This window comes from Porites lutea, chromosome 7 (genome assembly GCF_958299795.1).
Source record: "Porites lutea chromosome 7, jaPorLute2.1, whole genome shotgun sequence".
In the NCBI taxonomy this organism is placed as follows: domain Eukaryota; kingdom Metazoa; phylum Cnidaria; class Anthozoa; order Scleractinia; family Poritidae; genus Porites; species Porites lutea.
In genome coordinates, this window is record NC_133207.1 from 34,796,859 (window position 1) to 34,815,126 (window position 18,268).

The 18,268-nt window shown below is 40.6% G+C and overlaps 3 protein-coding genes across 5 annotated transcripts; 2 read left to right on the top strand and 1 right to left on the bottom strand.

Moving 5' to 3' along the window:
• Positions 1-135: 135 nt before the first annotated feature.
• On the bottom strand, positions 136-5,806 carry LOC140943482 (uncharacterized). 3 transcript variants are annotated; one of them, XM_073392576.1, is made up of 7 exons: positions 5,699-5,806; positions 4,918-5,099; positions 3,240-3,337; positions 2,994-3,086; positions 2,280-2,413; positions 1,155-1,638; positions 136-1,032 (listed from the first exon to the last, which is right to left on the bottom strand). In XM_073392576.1, exons 5-6 carry the CDS (start codon positions 2,366-2,368, stop codon positions 1,155-1,157), a joined length of 573 nt encoding a protein of 190 aa, XP_073248677.1. In that variant the 5' UTR covers positions 2,369-2,413; positions 2,994-3,086; positions 3,240-3,337; positions 4,918-5,099; positions 5,699-5,806; the 3' UTR covers positions 136-1,032. The 3 variants fall into 3 exon arrangements, with proteins under 3 accessions (XP_073248677.1, XP_073248675.1, XP_073248676.1); XM_073392574.1 differs by having other exon boundaries at positions 3,240-4,391; XM_073392575.1 differs by lacking the exon at positions 4,918-5,099 and having other exon boundaries at positions 5,699-5,800.
• Positions 5,807-6,600: 794 nt separating this feature from the next.
• Positions 6,601-8,333, top strand: LOC140942625 (uncharacterized). The gene is made up of 4 exons (XM_073391558.1): positions 6,601-7,009; positions 7,319-7,372; positions 7,805-7,858; positions 8,175-8,333. Exons 1-4 carry the CDS (start codon positions 6,902-6,904, stop codon positions 8,280-8,282), a joined length of 324 nt encoding a protein of 107 aa, XP_073247659.1. The 5' UTR covers positions 6,601-6,901; the 3' UTR covers positions 8,283-8,333.
• A 341-nt stretch (positions 8,334-8,674) lies between these two features.
• Positions 8,675-17,216, top strand: LOC140944849 (uncharacterized). The gene is made up of 5 exons (XM_073393949.1): positions 8,675-8,695; positions 8,737-8,811; positions 9,398-9,472; positions 10,306-10,380; positions 12,631-17,216. The coding sequence occupies exons 1-5, from the start codon at positions 8,675-8,677 to the stop codon at positions 15,109-15,111; spliced, it is 2,727 nt and encodes a 908-aa protein (XP_073250050.1). The 3' UTR covers positions 15,112-17,216.
• Positions 17,217-18,268: the final 1,052 nt, after the last annotated feature.

The window sequence follows — 18,268 nt, forward strand, 5'->3', positions numbered from 1 at the left end:
AAGCAGAGATTCAAAATGACTTATTTCTCTGACCTATAAAAAAAATTTAACCCACCCCCTGTCATTTCATATTTCAGTAGTTATCCACCCCCTATCATAAAAGAAACAAACTGAGCAAATAAATACAATGTGGTGTGAATATGTAAGCTTATTGATTTATTACTTTGTTACACCAACAAGTGGGCCTTTTTTACTTTGCCTGGTCTATCCAGAAATTCCAAACTGCTTACAAGATTAAAAAAGAAAATAAAACAAATCCTTTCAACAGCTCCACCCTTGACTCCAAAGCTGAACGGAATAGAATAAAAGAAATGGCAATGAGATTCAGGGATGAATAATTCACTTCTTTTGTTCTTCTCTTCCTTAGCCTTGGAGCCAAGTGTGAAATTTTAATGTGAAACTGGGGCCTAAATGGTGTACACAGTCTGACAAGTACATACCATCAAATATTATTCTTTAAACTAACGTGATGTGACGCGATGCTTCACAGCACTACACCTTCATGACATGATTGAAATGTTCACTCTTCAAAATTATCTAGCGGACTGGCCGCTCTGACTCCCAGAGCAGCTTCTAATGAAAACTGTTTTCAAAATTAAATGAAATATTTTTAACCCTCTAAGTCCCAATAGTGACCAAGATCAAATTTCTCCAAACAAGATCCATACACTGCCAAGAGATGTTATAAGCAGTAACAAAATGATCACACAAGAGAAAATGCCTTGATCTATTATCAAATTCTCTCTACTTATTCTTGAAGGAAATGTATAGAGATCAGTTTGGAGAATTTGTACGTGGATACTGGGGCTTAAAGGGTTAAGGCCCACCACAGTGAACTGCGAACGAGAAAAAGGCTTCCTTTTTTCACCAAGCATAATTGAAGGCCTAATAATGTTACACAAAACTAAAATGTCATGAGATGATTGTGTAAGAAAAGTTTGTAGCAGACTACAGAAATAGTTGTAGTTCTTCAGTGGACTGTAGATTTTTACTGAGCTGGTCACTTGATCTCTGATCTGGAAGCATGGCAGGCTGAAAGAGGAAACAGAAAATCGATGAGAATTTCCTTTTGAGCGAAAACACACTTTTTCTGTTTCTTTATTACTGCCCAGTAGATAATCGAGTACCAGCTTTTTCAATTTCTCGTTCCTCACCTAATCTGCAAAGACGACCTTGTGTATTTGACGCGGGGAAGTGCAGAGTTGATATAATCCTGGTCGATTCTTTGGCACCTTTGCTGTAACAGGCACTAGGCTCTCCAAACTCTCCGTCCACTGTTCACCGCTGAGTTCCAGTTTGTAAAGGTTCCTTGAGACATTCTTGTACCAGAGAAGGGAAACATCACCTTGTTGATTGAGAGAATGGATCTGTCCGATCAGGACTTTTGGGCAGTTAAGCTTGCTATGCTCTTCCACCACAGCTACAAAGTCACCCGGTTTGAATGGGCAGTCACCGAAACTCTGCGGTTGGCCATTATCGGGTTCCTCTTCCAAATGGTCCTCTGCATACTCCCTGGCTAGGTTGACAGCAAGCTGCTTTCTGTCATTGGCGGTACCGCGGTCATAGGTACGCTGGGCTTGTTGCCATGAATGTCTGAGAGCGGCCGCCAATGATGCCTTAAGGGCATCTGTGCAATCACTGTGAAATGGAGAACTTATTTTAGAGATGGCTATGAACACGAAGAAAGGCAGACCTACCAAATACTACCCGCCAAAATTTAATGTGTGGAAAATATTTGTAATCATTGGTTGTCTTGTTCACCTACTGTTAATGCTGATCACCAGTGGTCCAATGTATATGTTTTAGTTGATTTTTTATCTCAGGTAATTTTATTCTCCTTTTGTTTTTGAGTATGGTGATGTATGGCAAAGACGTTTAAACCAAAGGAAAATAAAAATTACCTGACATAAAAAATTAACTACAACATATATTTCATAAAATGTCCTATTGTTATAAATTCTATATTGCACATAGCTTTTCTCTGGTTTTATTTTTTTTATTTAGGGAAATGTCACAGAGCAACCTCCAGTTTTCCTTTTTCAAGATGTTTTATAATTTTTTATTTCTATAAGATTATGATGCTCCTTTGAGTAAGGTTTTTCAGCAACAATAATCAACTCACACCAGTGCATGACCGAGAAAGAGAAACAAAAAAATTCAATCCCAGGATAAAGTTGGACTGATGTGAATATCTCTAAGTTTGTTGAGTGAGTATTTTTACTTTGATGAGGCAGAAAAAAAGCTGTGCAGTGTATAGTAGAAAAAAATAATTATCTTACTCTCTGCCATACGACCAGGTGATGAAAGCAGATCGAAGCATATTCACTGTCACCAATCTTCCAGTCAGGCTACGAAACAAACTTTTCATGTGTGCAGAGAACGCAGGTCCCGAGAATCTGTGACCCTTCCTGTTCTGCAAGGTACAAGTTAAAAAAGACATGGATGAACACTGAACTAAAGTTGGAAAAACACTCGGATCTTTCTAGTAAAATTGACAATAATATTGAACGTGTGAAAGAAACAGTGATTCTTACAGGTCCAGCTTTTGCTTTCCTAGAACCATGTGTTCCAGTACAAAGAAATACAAAGATAGCATTGTATTAACTGAAGGGTGAATTGGGTCGAGAAAGCACCCTCGCTGAATTTAATGCTCGTCCTAAAAGATGATTTTCCAGATAAAATAACCCCAACTACTGAAATGAAGATAACCAATTGAAAGGATTCACCCTCACAAGGGTGCTTTTTTGTCCATATTTTTCACCCAAATAAGATCTCAATAAGGTGAAAATTTGGCGCGATTCACCCTTGAAGGGTGAGAAATGTCAAAGAATCACCCTAAGGAGAATTAATTTCAAATCCCAGGGACTTCTATGAGAGTGGTTAGGGGATTTATATAGGTGAATCAAGAGACTGAGACATTTTCAAAAGCTAATTTAAGGTTAGGGTAAAACCTTACTGTGTCCAATTTAGGGTGATAATTTAAATCCACTCACCAGAAGCAAGTAGTCCCCACTGTCATCCTTTGCAAGGAGTGGACGGAAATCGTTGATGTAATTTACCAGAACTTTGTATAGTTCATGGTCACACTGAAAAGAAGGAGAATCCTGTTTAAGTCCACTTTGCCTTTTAGAAACCAACATGAAAATTCTTTGCACTGTATCTTCCCTTTGCTAATGTAACATTTGTGCAACAAGGGACACGAGTTTTGGGAATTATGAAAAACTGAGTAGTGATCTCACCTGCAGAGTTAGCTCATCCCTTCCAGATGTCCCGGATGTGATAATCGCAACGCCATTCTACCTGTAGCCAAACCGTTTCTCCGGGAGTAAGAGGCAATCTAAAAATGTAAAATGTAAAATGTAATACATAACAAAACAAAAATTCATTAAAATACAAGAAAAAAAGAGGCAATCTATCCATATTTAGGGCTACGCGCACATTTATTTTACCCATACCATACACAGAAACGCTCTATCGTAAGGTGTGTAACAGTTGGGTTAGCAATGATGCGATGATTGAGGCAAAGTCCCGAACCATATGCTTTAAAGTTATCCCCTTGTTCTGTCCGTGATGTATTTTCAAGACACCTTGGGCTATGTGCCCTAATGGCCAGAGCACACAGTAGTAAAAATGCACGCATGACCCAGCTGTTGGCAAGCAGCACAGCATTGCACCAAATTTACACTCTTGCAGTGCCTTGTCAGTTGTCTCCAGCTGAGAGAGTACAAAGGAAGACCAAGGTGAAAGATCTTCTGTGTAAAATCTTTGACTGCAAGAGGAACAGATTGCAGTGCCTGAAGCACATCGGCCAGTTGGCCCAGCTCTTGCCAAGACTTCTGTGTGTCCAGTTGGTCACAGGGCACTCTCTCTTCTGGGATGACTTGAGGAAAGTGGCACGTGCAGTGAATTCCCAGCCAAATCAACAGTCAAAATTAGCTGCAATAGTTGCCATTGGGAGAAAACTTCCTCCAGCGTCCCCTTGGAGAGCATTCCTCACCTCAGAGAGGACCGCAGATGAGGAGGCTATTATCCAAAGATTTGGCTCCTAATGTGCAAGCGCTTTTCAGTGCATTAGTTCTGTATTTCTTAACACCTCTGGAGGGTGAATATTAAGGATTTCTTTCATATTGATATACAGTAAACTTAAATTTGTTGTTAAGATCTAGAGACATAATAGGAGAAAAATGCAAGTATTTAAAGAGCAATTAATTTTGATATTCCACTTAACTTATTCCTAAAATAGTTGGCTGAATAGTTTTCCCCCAGATGGTATTGCACAACTATATTTTGATGTAAACAAAGTGGCAGGTGCAGTGAATTCCCAGTCAAATCAACAGTCAACATTTATAGCAGCAGGTAGTTGCCAACAGGAGAATTTCCAAGACTTTCAGCTTTGTGTTACATAGAGGAGTAAGACAGTTTGAAATTGAGAAAACTGAAATAGTTTGCTAAATTGTGAAAAATGAAAATATGAAAAAATTATATGAAAAATTAAAATATAGAGAATATATTCAGTGCGGTAGAAAATAATTACTCAAAACTCTGTATGTATTCAAGATATTAAGAAAAGAGAAATTGGAAACATGTATAAGGAATATTTTAACACATCCCTTTTATCAAGCAAAAGGTTTCATTTATTTTGCAAAATGTAATTACACCAAAGACATAGGTTGCAGACCAAGGACCACTATGCGAAATTTGGTGATAGTTTTCAAGAGTCTTTAAAACAAAAAATTCAAAGTCTTCAGCAAATTTGCTTCCAACGGCAGAAAAATTTTTATCTCAAAACCTGTCCTACAAAAAGGCACATCTTCCTGTTGCGTTTTATTTATTCACAAGCAAAAGTAAACATGACCATGTAATTCATGGTGCCGCAAAAGTACATGTACGAACTTCAAGAAAGACGAATTAACTTACTGTCAACAAGCTTGAATTTCACGTCTTCAGGTTTAGTTAAAACAGCAACACCATGGGGTTTTGTGCACAGACTCAACAATAATTTGACCAACACACTCTCTTTCACCTCGCTGTTCAATATCCTTGGGTTTTAGCAGTGGAGGGGTAAACACAAAATGAGTTTTACACCTGGCATGAATTTTCTAGAAATAAGGTAGTGTAGATTGTTGGATACTGTAAGTCATGAGAAACAGCTATGAATGCAGTCTCTGAAACAATACTGTGTAGTGACCCATGCTTTTAAAAGTTTAGAACTTAGCTTTTGGCTTGGGAAACTAGGAAGCCCAAATCAGCTAGAACTTCATAGAAGTGTGTGTGCGCTCTAGAATAATAACAACAATATAGCAAAGGAAAAAAATAGCAATAACAATCACCAAATGTAGACTGAATAATAATGAAAGAACTCCATTAGGGCCCGTAACCCTTATCCTTTGAGCTATTCCACCGAGCCGAATAACAATATTATTCCTCGACAAGAAATTAAACATACAAATATAATTTCACTGGAAAATAGTTCAAAGAAAGCTGCTGAGGACAACGTGTTTGCTCTTTCACTGTGATCAGTGAAAAACTCCGGATAAAAATTATCTAGCAAAAGAACAAAATAGACGATGCTTCGAAAGTTAGAGGAATGAATCCGCCATTTTGTTTGACGTCCTCACATGAAAATTGTTGCTGATATGCACATGAAAATGCCTCCGTTACACAAATATAGCACTGAATAGAAAACATGCGGACTCACCGGCTTGGCAGGCTTGTCTGGAAGAGTGTGTCTTGCTTTCAGGACGAGAAAACAATTCCGATTTGTACAACACGATCACAATGTCTTGGTAGTTAAGGTAAGTGTGCCTGCCATGGAGCTTGTCAGCGGAGGTATGTTTGTGGTGTTGTATGCGACCTTGAAAGATGACCCTGTTTTGGCAACTTTTGACAGTCTCTGGTGCTTACCTGGCAGTAGAAAAGTGCCTAAGAAACTGTGGGAAATGTAGACAGGAAACTAAAGTTCGCGTCTGGAGCGTTTTCGAGAGGTGAGGTTCAGCGGGAGTTTGAAAAGATGGGTGGAAAAACGCGTTGGTATTTTCAAGATGGCGCCTGCTGCTTTGGATAACCAATTTCGGTAATGTTTATTGTACATGTTCTGTCGGGTACAAGGTTTTATTGAGTTTTCAATAAAGGCGGAAACAAAGTTGAAGCCAACTGCTTGAAAAACAAAACCCCAAAAAACTTGCTTGGCCTTTGAATACGCGCTTTTGGTCAGTCACTTGCCGTATTTTTGGTTTTGTTTTGTTGTGGTTGTTTTTTGGGGGGACGGGGGGGGGGGGGAAGCGGGGAAAAATATAAATCTGTTTTATTATTTTTCCCTTCTTTTTTTAATGCAACACCATCTATGTAAATGGTACTGCGAAATAAACGTTGTTGTATTGCTTAGCGTACCAAATGCTCGGTTTAAGTTTGTGGGCAGCGTCCCTGGTTTACCTGCGCGGGATAAAGTTCAGTAGAGATCACCTGTTTGTGGCAAAAAATAGAAAAAGCAAAAGCAAAACAAAACACTCGAAAACAACTTAGCTTTTGATTGACAAAAAACTGATGCAGCGGCCTAAAAATTAATGTGGCCGAAACAGGCCCAGTTCATGGTATGGGCGTCGGTGCGGGTTTCAGATTACAATCTCCCCCATTGAAAAGCAGGGACCATAGCCTTTGCGCTTGCAGTTGCGATGCGTGGGGAAACACCAACACAGGTAGTCTATCGTTTCGTTCCTTTCTTACCTTGTTTTTATTATTGGACTTTTTCCTTTTTGTTTTGTTTTGTTTTGTTTTTTCATGGCGATTCTCTTTCTCTTTCCTGCAAAAAATATCATCGAGTGGCATATATGGCAATGATTCTTAACCGACCGCACCCAGCTACACAGCCAGTCTTGAGTAAACCTACCTTTTTGTTTTCTGTATGACAGGAAAAACAAGAGAGAGAGAGAGAGAGAGAGAAAAGACTAAAAGAATGGATTTCTCGACCGAAGCACAAGAAACCCGTGGCCCTGGGTCACCCTCCAAACCGGTGAGACGTTTTCTTAGCTACTAGTGGAGATACGATACCATTGTTTGGGCGTGATACTACAGCGTTTAAGCGCTTAAACGCTCAAGTTGTTTCTTCAACATTGGTCTTAGAAGAGCCGATTCATTATGCGTTACAGATCTGCAGCCATCAGTTCAGTAAAGAGACTTTTCATGCTGACGGTTCCAACAGTAACCAATTTTCAGCTATTAGTTCAGTAACCTCTCCCTTCTCCCCTTAACACTACCCCAGCTCGCGGTTTCTAGAGCTTCTCTAAGATTCATGTTTTTTTTGTTTCTTTGTTTCTCACAGAAGCGGCCCAAGTTCAGAAAGAATCATCAGAATTCAGCTTTTCCGGATGACGTGGTAAGTGCTTGACCTCATCTTTTGAGGTCGTCGGATTTTCATTCAAGAATCTAAACCTGTCACTTGAGCGCTTAGTCATTTAATAGCGTGGAATTTTGCGATCTTATCTCCAAATGAGATCTCCCCTTTCCAGCTTCTTCCCCACCCAGGGTGGTGCGGGGAGTCAATGATTGTTTGATTTGTTGAGATTTTTTACTTTGTTTTTGTTTGGTTTTTCTGGTTTATTTATTTTCTGTCTTCCCTAAGAAAGCGTACGTTCCCCGACTTAGGCTTAGGCTTAGGTCAGCAGATGGCTGAAAATTCATTTTTGCCGTGAAGCCTGCAAATGTGATCATCGATCGCCACCTTTTGCGATGAAGTCATTAGTCATTTGTCTGTTTGCTTACCTGTGATCCGTGTTTTTTTTGTTTTGTTTTTTTTTTTGCGTTTAAGGAAAGGCAAGCGAACCTCGCTGCTATGAACCCATCTTACAACGGCAATGATGCGGTAAGTTGGAATTTCTCTTTTCTTTTAAAGTTAAACGAAGCACGTGTGTTTGTAGTGAGATCAATTTTTGTCGCCTATTACCTCGCTATTACGTACACCCTTTGGTGCGCACATTAGGGGTCTTTCAAAACATTATCCTAGAAAAGATATCCGGCTAATACGGGCCGCTCTTTCTCTACCCTGCGCTAAAAGGCTAAGTATTTTCATGTCTGTAAAATGACGAAATCATTCACAGCTTGGTTGCCAACAAGTCACCCCCAAAACCCTTGCAATTAACCGATTAATCACTTAGTTTCTTGGTCGCTCTTCCTTTCAGAGGGGACGATCCCAGAGCTACCAGAGACTCCTTATGGGCAGTCCGAGTTCGTCAGTACTCAATAACAACCACCTGGTGAGTACGATATTCGCGGAGCGCACGCATTGAAAGAGCGTCAAATCAAATGACATGCATTCTGCCTTGAGAAGCAGAAGGCGTTTTCTTCTTCATGATGCAATGATAAAACTTTATAAAGCATTTATACTACCTCATCCACAACAAGTCAATGTCATACGATGAGCTGCTCACTACGGCTAGCATGACATCCTTATATTGTAGGCGCTTACACCAGGCGTTAATTTCTTTTCAAATGCTTAAATGGTACGGGACCTACTTATATTGGAAGCCTTTTTAAATACAGACATACACCTTTTAACTGTTTTTATAACATAGCCGTAATTATTATCGATGTTATTTATACACGTTCGTATTTTGAACGAGTTTTTTAGCTCTTTGACGTAACGAGTTAAAATAAACGATTGATTGAAAAAAATTGATTGATGATTACCTGCCTTGTGAGAGTAGGTCATCCGCTGACATTCGTGGTTTTTTTGCGTTTCAGGAAAAGCAAGCTAGTCTTAAGGAGCAAGCTCCTAACAGCCTCGCGGCCAGGAGTTCATCTTACGAGGACGATGTGGTGAGTGAGGATTTTCTAGGCTTACATGAGTAGAGCGTTACATTTGCAGGGGGTGAACTTTAAAAAACCGTCTGTCTCAACAGTTCTCAAAATGCCTGTATGTGCAAACCTTTTCAATTTAATTTCTTCACTTGCTGTCTTAATGTTCCGAGGTGGTTATTTCTGCATGTTTCACACAGCGCTGAAATTTTAATGTAGTATATGTGCAAAATTCGCAGTAAAGTGACTTTCAGAGTCATAAAAAATATATACTTTAATGGTAATAATTTGACGCAGAATCTCTGAGCAATTCCGCCCCCAGCGAATGAGCGCTCCACAAATTATGTGACCATAGGTCTTCTGCTGACACAAATTAAGCGACTGAAACACGTGTAATGCCCTCTTAATTGATAAGTCGATCAAGCGTCTGCTCCAATCGCGTCAGGGTCAATACGGGCACTCTTTCTCTACCGTGCGCTAAAAGGCTAAGTACTTTCATGTCTATAAAATGACGAAATCATTCACAGCTTGGTGGCCAACAAGTCACCCCGACACCCTTGCAATTAACCGATTAACCACTTAGTTTCTTGGTCGCTCTTCCTTTCAGAGGGGACGATCCCAGAGCTACCAGAGACTCCTTATGGGCAGTCCGAGTTCGTCAGTACTCAATAACAACCACCTGGTGAGTACGATATTCGCGGAGCGCACGCAATGAAAGAGCGTCAAATCAAATGACATCCATTCTGCACTGAGAAGAATAAGGCGTTTTCTTCTTCATGATGCAATGATAAAACTTTATAAAGCATTTATACTATCTCATCCACAACAAGTCGATGTCATACGATGAGCTGCTCACTACGGCTAGCATGACATCCTTATATTGTAGGCGCTTACACCAGGCGTTAATTTCTTTTCAAATGCTTAAATGGTACGGGACCTACTTATATTGGAAGCCTTTTTAAATAAAGGCATACACCGTACAGGCTTAGAGGCGAGGGTTGAATTTGGAATTACCTAACTTTAATCTTAAATTTAAGAAGAATTCTTTCACTTATTCATTAACTAAGTTATGGAACAGCTTCCCTTCTCAAGTGCGTCTTTCAAGTGATGCCAATGACTTCAGAAGTAAATTGCACGATTGCAGCTTTTTTAGAACGTGTCTCATAATGCACGATTGTAGCTTTTAACTGTTTTTAGAACGAGTATTATAGTTTTCCTAGTCACGTTTTTAGTATGTGACTTTTTAGTCGGTTTTAGCTTTTTATATTTTATGTTTTTATTAACAAATTTTTTATATGTATATATTTATTGAGTTGTTTTTAAAATTGAATAATATTATAACATAGCCGTAATTATTATAGATGTTATTTATACACGTTTGTATTTTGAACGAGTTTTTTAGCTCTTTGACGTAACGTGTTAAAATAAACGATTGATTGAAAAAAATTGATCGATGATTACCTGCCTAGTGAGAGTAGGTCATCCGCTGACATCCGTGGTTTTGTTGCGTTTCAGGAAAAGCAAGCTAGTCTTAAGGAGCAAGCTCCTAGCAGCCTCGCGGCCAGGAGTTCATCTTACGCGGACGATGTGGTGAGTGAGGATTTTCTAGGCTTACATGAGTAGAGCGTTACATTTGCAGGGGGTGAACTTTAAAAAAACGTCTGTCTCAACAGTTCTCAAAAGGCCTGTATGTGCAAACCTTTTCAATTTAATTTCTTCACTTGCTGTCTTAATGTTCCGAGGTGGTTATTTCTGCATGTTTCACACAGCGCTGAAATTTTAATGTAATATATGTGCAAAATTCGCAGTAAAGTGACTTTCAGAGTCATAAAAAATATATACTTTAATGGTAATAATTTGACGCAGAATCTCTGAGCAATTCCGCCCCCAGCGAATGAGCGCTCCACAAATTATGTGACCATAGGTCTTCTGCTGACACAAACGTCTTCCGGGAAATTAAGCGATTGAAACACGCGTAATGCCCTCTTAATTGATCAGTCGATCAAGCGTCTGCTCCAATCGCGTCAGGGTGTAATCAGCGAAGGAAGCTAGGGTGAATATTTTCCCGAAATTTTGACTTTGATTTCCTTGTCTCCCTCTTAAAAAATTGCTTTCGATGAAAATAGTTAATATCCTTCTTGAGTGAAACGCTAGGAGGTGTCGACTTCAATGTTTTATTGTTTTGGTTTTTGTTGTTTGAAAATTGGACTTGTGAAAGTTACAAAAAAACAAATAACATGTGGCGTGTCTTCCAGTAGCGTTTACAGCCGAGATGTAAATCAAATCTTAGCAAACCAAAGGTTGAAAAGACTACTTAAAGAACAAAGGCTGTTATAGCACTGTCTCAGTTGCACGTTAACCCTGAGATTTTAACAAAACCTGCGGGATAAAAACGCTAAACGCGCAATTGCAGACAAAAAAAGGAAAAGTGAGAAAAGAATTGTAAAATGTGAACAAAAAAAAAGAAAGAAAAAAGGCGAAAGAGGCGAAGTAGTACACACAAGCATTAAGAGAAGTAAAGTATGCTTATACTAAGAAAAATGACTTCAGTTTAGAAGCCAATTCAATTATTCTTAAAATGAAGAAAACAGAACCAATTTTTTTGTAATCCTGCCTATCAAAACAACGAGCTAATGTTTTTTTTTTCCTTTCCTCCTTGGAGTTTTAAATGCATCTTTTTCATATGTTTTTCTTCGTAAGATCAGTTATTTTTTTTACCTTAATTTTATTGCAGTTATTTTCTTTTCGTATCATTCCTGGCCCGCCTAGACTAGCTATAGCTGTTTGCGGTGCCAGGACACTTGTAAAAATATTCTTTAGAAAATTTATAATAAAGTCTTGAATTCTCTCTTGAAGTCTCGAACGCAGCAATACTAGAGGCATTGAGTTCTGAATTTCAGAGCTAAGGGAATTAGATAATTTAAAACACAAGTGAAAATTTCCTTACATTTGTCCTGCAGTAGGGCAAGCGGAACGAATTCTTACTTCAAGCGTTGCGTGAATGTACGGCACAGTTAAAACATGTTTTTGTCCCTATCGTTTTTTGTAAAGATACTTAGTTTGATAATATCTTCAAATTTTACAATTCGTAAGTTCACAAAAAAAAGATTTGGTATACTCCTGGTAGAATATTCTAACAACCCGTTCTTGAGGAGTAATCAAACGTTTAAGATTGACTGATGACTTGAGTCCCCGACACTCGCACAGTAATGTAAATATAAAAATAAGGATAAGGTAAACTATAATAGGGAGTGCATAAGGAGTTCATTATGAAGGCAGAAACTTGATTTGTGAATATTGCCCACTCATGATTGTGAGACTTTTCTTGTTACGTTAGCCGCGTAAGATTCAGAGTTTGCGGATTTCAGTTTGACGTTGCTGAGTCTGAGGTGTACAGGAGGCAATGAATTTCATTATCAACTTCGTCATAAAAGCCGTCTTAAGACGATCTCCAACTCACGGTTTTCAGGTAGCTTAGGAAAGCAATAGAGTGCAGAGTCGGTTCTTAAACTGTGTTTGTCTGATCTGCGTTTGGCTCAGGCCTTTATGTCATTGAGTTGTTTTTATTATTTTGTTCTAAATATCCTGATCTGCGTCGATCGGTTTTGAAAGTAGAGCAAGAGAAAAGAAAGCTACAAGCACCCCAAAATGACCTATCAGTAAGCATTAGCATTAAAACATCACAATTTAACCAAAATACAGTAACTGGAAGCTTGTTAAATTTTAAGGCAACTTTTCGTGCCGTAAACCTACACCAGTGTATCAAAGAAAGCAAACTGTAGTTTTCCAACAAGTTACATTGTATTTACATATAATGTCATTTCTGTTTACTTTCATTAGGGAAACGTCACATCAGCTTCCCTTTCTTGTGCCGGACAGAACGAAGACCCGGTTGACACCTTGTTTGAAGTCCCTGACAGCCAGGGTAATTTTTACCATGCCTTTATAGAAGTATGCGACAAGGTTTTCAGTGGAACCCCAAGACAAACCATCAAGTCGCGCATGCGAACATTGGGACTTAATCTAGTGCGATGTCCTACTACCGTCCTTGACATTGTTAGAAAGGCCAGGCCAGGACTTTGTAATTACAAAGTCATTTCGCTTATATCTAAGCGAGACGTCTTTGTCTTACAAGCTTACCACCAATCGCGCGTACAAAACGAAAGTAGCAGGTGTTTTAACCTAGGCAATGCTAATTCATGCGCCAGTTACCTGCAGAAAGCTAGTCTAGACCTTTCATTCATAGATTTCAGTCAAAGGGCAAAGAACCAGTCACTCGCATTGCCTTTCCGCGATGTAACCGGTACAAATCTGCCTACGGGACAAAATTTATCTGCCCTCTGTCACGCTTGCAAAACAATGCCCACCACTGCTACTGACACCGAGAATAGATGTCACTCTTTCCTTGGGACGACGGCTGCTCAGATTCCGTGGTATTCTGAAAGCGCCTGTGCGAGTAAGTCGGCCGACCGGCGATCGAAAGAAAGGGGCGAAGAATTGGAAGAAGATGAACAGCAACGACGACAACAAGAGCAAGAAGAAGAAGAAGAAGAAGAAGAAGAAGAAGAAGAAGAAGAAGAAGAAGAAGAAGAAGAAGAAGAAGAAGAAGATGACGACGACGAAGAGGAAGGGGAAGAAAAAGAGGAAGAGACAGGACAAGAAGAAACACTGAAAGAAACGGAGAGACAAGAAAAAAAAGGAGTAGCGGTGGAAGAAAGTGACGAAGAAGGAGAGAACTTGAGTTTTGAGCCCGGCGAATCAGGCGCCGACGTGAAACTAGAGGAGGTAGAAAGTATCTTAGAAAGTCGAGGACTAGATCCCGTGCCATTTAAAAGGGTCGTGAGGGAAATCAAAGCGATGAAAACCTTTTATACTAGCGAGTTTAATCACAAGAGGCGCTCTGGCAAAATAACAATGACGACGTGGCTAAAACTCGTCGAACGCCTTGTCACTTTCCTAAGTTTCGGCGCGAGTAAGTTGGAGGTGACGCCCTCGTTAGCCCTGGTAAAAAACCTGCCGCTCGTAGAGTCTTTCATTAGCCACCTGCGTACGGACAGGCGAGTGCAAAATTCCACTGCCGCCTGTTATATTCAATCTTTGGTGACCACTTCAAACTTCCTGGGTGCAGACCAAAGGTACGGGGATTTTCAAGGTGACTCTGTCTCTAGTGACCTTCGCGCGCTCAGACGGCAATTGGAAAGAGCAAAAGCCTTCACAACTAGCATGCCGGACGTCAGACTTTTATGGCCTCAGTACCAAGAGTTGGTTCGAAGCCTTCACTGCCAGTACCAGGACGCACCTGCCGCAAGCAAGGCGCGGCTGCACATGGATTTTACGATGCTTCTCCTTTTCGCTGTCAATCCAGGTCGAGGCAGAGAACTGAGGACTCTTCGCTCGCTGACGGAAATGCCAGAAGGCGGCGTGCAGACTCTGTTAAGAGGCTTGCCCGAAGGCGACAATGTAGTAGTCATCTCAGACAACGGCCCAGTCTGGTTGGTTGAGACGGGGTACAAGACCGCCGCAAAATATGGCCCAAACGTCGTGCAGTTTGATCAAGAGTTTGATTTCCTGACACACCACCTCAGGGAATACAGAACAAGGTCGAGACCAAGACTGCTTTGCAGAGAGAGCAGTCACGACTACTTCTTTGTGAACAAACGCGGCATGCCTTTCCGATCATCGAGCTCATTTTCCCTCTACCTATCGACCATTTTTAAGAGAAACTTGGGCTTGCCCTGCGGGATAAATGAAATGAGACATGCCCTGGTCGAGCACTTTCGATCTTCGCCTGAAAGTTCTGACGCGAGACTTGCCGAATCTCTTGCGCGTGTTTGCAAACACACTTTGAGAACCCAAATAAATATTTACGATCGCCGAACACAACAGGAGCGCACGTCACAAGCATTACGCTACCTCGGTAAGTCGGCCTTGAATTCTATTTTTGATGAGCCTCCGACTACCTCAGGAGCGACCTCTTCCGATAACGAACAGGAAGTAGATTCAGATGATTTGCCGTCTCCCGGAGAATTATGCGCGCTTATTCCTTCCGATGTGAACCCAGGGCGGCCAGACGTTTTTTTAGCCAAAGTATTGAAGTACACCCACGACGGAAGAGACGTTCGGTTGGCCTGGCTTCGAGAATTAGATACGCGCCCAAATTATTACGAATTTCAAGCGGGGACGGATGTTTGGCAAGAAAAAACCAGCGCTCTGATCTATCCTATCGACGTTCACTTCCATCGACTTGAAGGGTTGTACGAGCTCAGGACACCCAAGAGACGCATCTTTACGCTTGTTCGGAAACCATCCACTCAACCGTAGGCATCTCAGAACCATCTTGGAAAGGCAAGGCGATCAAGTTTTTGACTCCCTTTGAATGTCCTTGATTGAACGAACTATCAAACGATTGGCAAACAAATATATATTTATATAAAAAAATTATAAAAAAAAACAAAAAAACATTAAGCATGACCCGTGACTTGCTCACGCCTTATTGTCTGAAATCGTTATGCAAATGCAGACTGCGAGAACTGCGCAGTCACGATCATAATTTTTCTTCTTCTCTTGTGAATCGCGCTATAACCGTCAAATAATTGCAGACCAAAGGCTAGGCTTTCCGCTGCCGTGGTAAGACCGTTAGCGCGCGTGCCTAACGTCTTCTGTCTTCAGGCTGGGAGGAAGGCCTCCTGCACATCTGGGACAGATTGCACGGTGCATGCGGGCGCGCGCGAGGTTTCTTCCCACGCCAGTGGATGGCCCAGCTTTGTTCCTTCTGCTTATTTCACTTGTACGCGTGATTTACCAGCTCTCAACCTTCAAATCGTAGCAGCTTGCCCATCTGTCGTGTGTGAATACTGTCATGTAATGCTCAGCAAGTTGTTTGAGTCGCGTGCCCTTCACGAGAAGGCACGTCCTGTTATCTGCTGAGGGTAAACGGCATTTGGATTATAGTTTGAGTTTTAATTGGAGCACACGTGTTTCATTGTCTTTTAGAGTCACGAGAGATGGGCAAGCGAAAAAAGAAAAAATCCGTACAACGCTACCAGCGAGACATGGCACGGCTGGAAAAACATCTTCAGTCAAAGTGTTTAGTGTGCCTCGGTAGTCTTGAGGTTCCTTCTAGCAGACTCTCATGCTGTCGGAAACGAGTTCACGAGGAGTGCCTTCTTAAGTGGTTTGTTCATTCCGAGGGACGGATACGAACTAGTTGCCCACATTGCAAGCAGTCTATTTTTCCTTTCAATCTTACAGAAGGCCCTCCCCGGTGCATCCCTTTAGGGTTCTTTCCCTTTGCATTTACGCGTGTCCATTTCGCGCCACTACAGCCGCGATTGGAGGACATCGAGTGGCGCTTTCTCAATCCAAGACCAATTCCAGAACCACCCCCGGGGTGGGCAGACTTTCTTCAGCATGGTCGGGCTACGCGTGCTTGGGAAGTAAACTAAAATGTAAACTTTAATGTGCGTTCATAAGAGAGCGGTATAGTTTATAGTTTAGTTCATCTATTTTAATACTTCGTCATTTTTAGTACTGTAGTTTGTAGTTTTTTTTATGCAGTGCCCTATTGAAAACCACATTATGTGACATAGGCCACCTGTAAAAAGAACTTTTTTCTTATTATGGCTAGTGAAGGCAGGTTTCAGCAACCACGACGTTGCCAAGGCAAAGAGAACGTCAAAAAAGCGGTGCGAGTTTTTTGAGCGGCTTCAAAATCTCTGATGTAGATCAACTCATTCTTGCACGAATATTAAGGTCTGAAGTTACTTTGGTCTAAAAAATTGGACGTGAGCCGTCTCTTTATCAGATATGAAGACACTCATTCAGCATTGAATTATTTAGTTTTGAAATGAAGCTTTGATATAAAGATTCTGTATCTAAATGTCCTCGGTATAGGTGGTTTTCATCCAATCTCAGGAGACACAAATAACAATGGTGAAATGAACAAATGCTGGTGGGCAAACAAAACGAGCTAATGAACGATTTTTTGTTTACTGTCCACCAGCATGGCGGCGATGACGTAACGTGAAAACCACCTATAACGATATTCTTTGCCCGGGTAGCCGTAAAATATTCGGAATACTATTGAAACAGGGAAACACCTGCAGCTCGGTATTCTACTTCAATTTGACACCAATAAAGTAAATTGGCCACCGTAAAGATGTTTCCTCTTTTTTTTTTTCTTTTTCTCTATGACCTGAATTATGGCGCTTCCTATTAAGGAAACTTTTAACGCAGACAGAAACCTTCCAGTTAGACTGGAACAGAATGTTTCCTTTAACCTGCAAAATCACAAACTTCACAACGCCTAGTAAGCTTCAAGAGATTTTTCAGTGCAAAAAATACTCCACGAAACCTGCTAATAACGTTGTACAAACGTGACGTTTATCAAATTTGGTTAAGTTGACTTCCCGTTATTATCTCTGCAGTGAATAATTGGAAGACAGACTTCTTCTTCTATTGCAAAAAGTTCCTTTTTTCAAACGAGCTAATCACCATGCTCAGATCGCGAAAGTTATTTTAAGATACTTTCGTGACTGTTTTTAACCGGACAATGATGACAATATTCTAGTTAATCAACCACGAGAGTAGAGACCCTATTTTTAGGGAGTTATTATAACTCCAAAAATGGAGTAAAAATTTTAGGTACAGGATAACTCCTTTTTTGGGGTTATTTCAACTCCTCAATATCTGGGGTCACTTTTATTCCTGAAAAAGAGTTCTTTAAACCCCTTTTTGGAGTTAAAATAACTCCCCAAAAAATAACTCCACTGTAAGGAGTTAAATTAGGCCCACTAGAGGAGTTATTATAACTCCTTGAAAATTACTGTGCAGTTATTTTAAATAACGAAATGCTGAGAAATTCACCTTTAAACCGACTTAGCGGACTTGCGGTTTCTAAGCTTCGAGAAAGGCCGGCGAAGCATGTCAATCAATCTGAATTATGTTGCGTGGGAAAATAGGCTTAAGCAAACCTGAAGTAAAAAAGATAGGTTGTGTGTGAAGCTTTCTTTTACTGGAAGAATTCACAATTGACTTGTCTTCAAATATTTCTTAGCTTTGTGCGCAAGTTGCCTGTGATTGGTCTATTAAAGAGGTGAATGGGGGTATTTTTGAGGGCTTATTACCGGCGAAGGGAGGAAGTTGGCCAGCTAAAAAACTGTGCGTATTATATAATAGAGAGTGAACTGCGCGCTGGTGACAGTCTCAAGTTTGTGACACGCGGTGTTTGGCTCTGAGAGACGAACGAAGATCGGCTTGCGATAGAGTATAAATGTGACGGTGTATGGAACGGGGGAGACTGGAACCAAACGGCCACCGGCGCCGCCATCTTGTCAGCTGATGTGCGATCCTCGCTCGAGTTTGGAGTTTGAGGGCGAAAATAAAAAACAATCCTGTTGTGGGAAAAGGCAGCAAGTGCTAGGTAGGTTTTTGCAATAGTGCTTTTATTGTTTTTGTTAGAAAGAAATGGCTATAGACC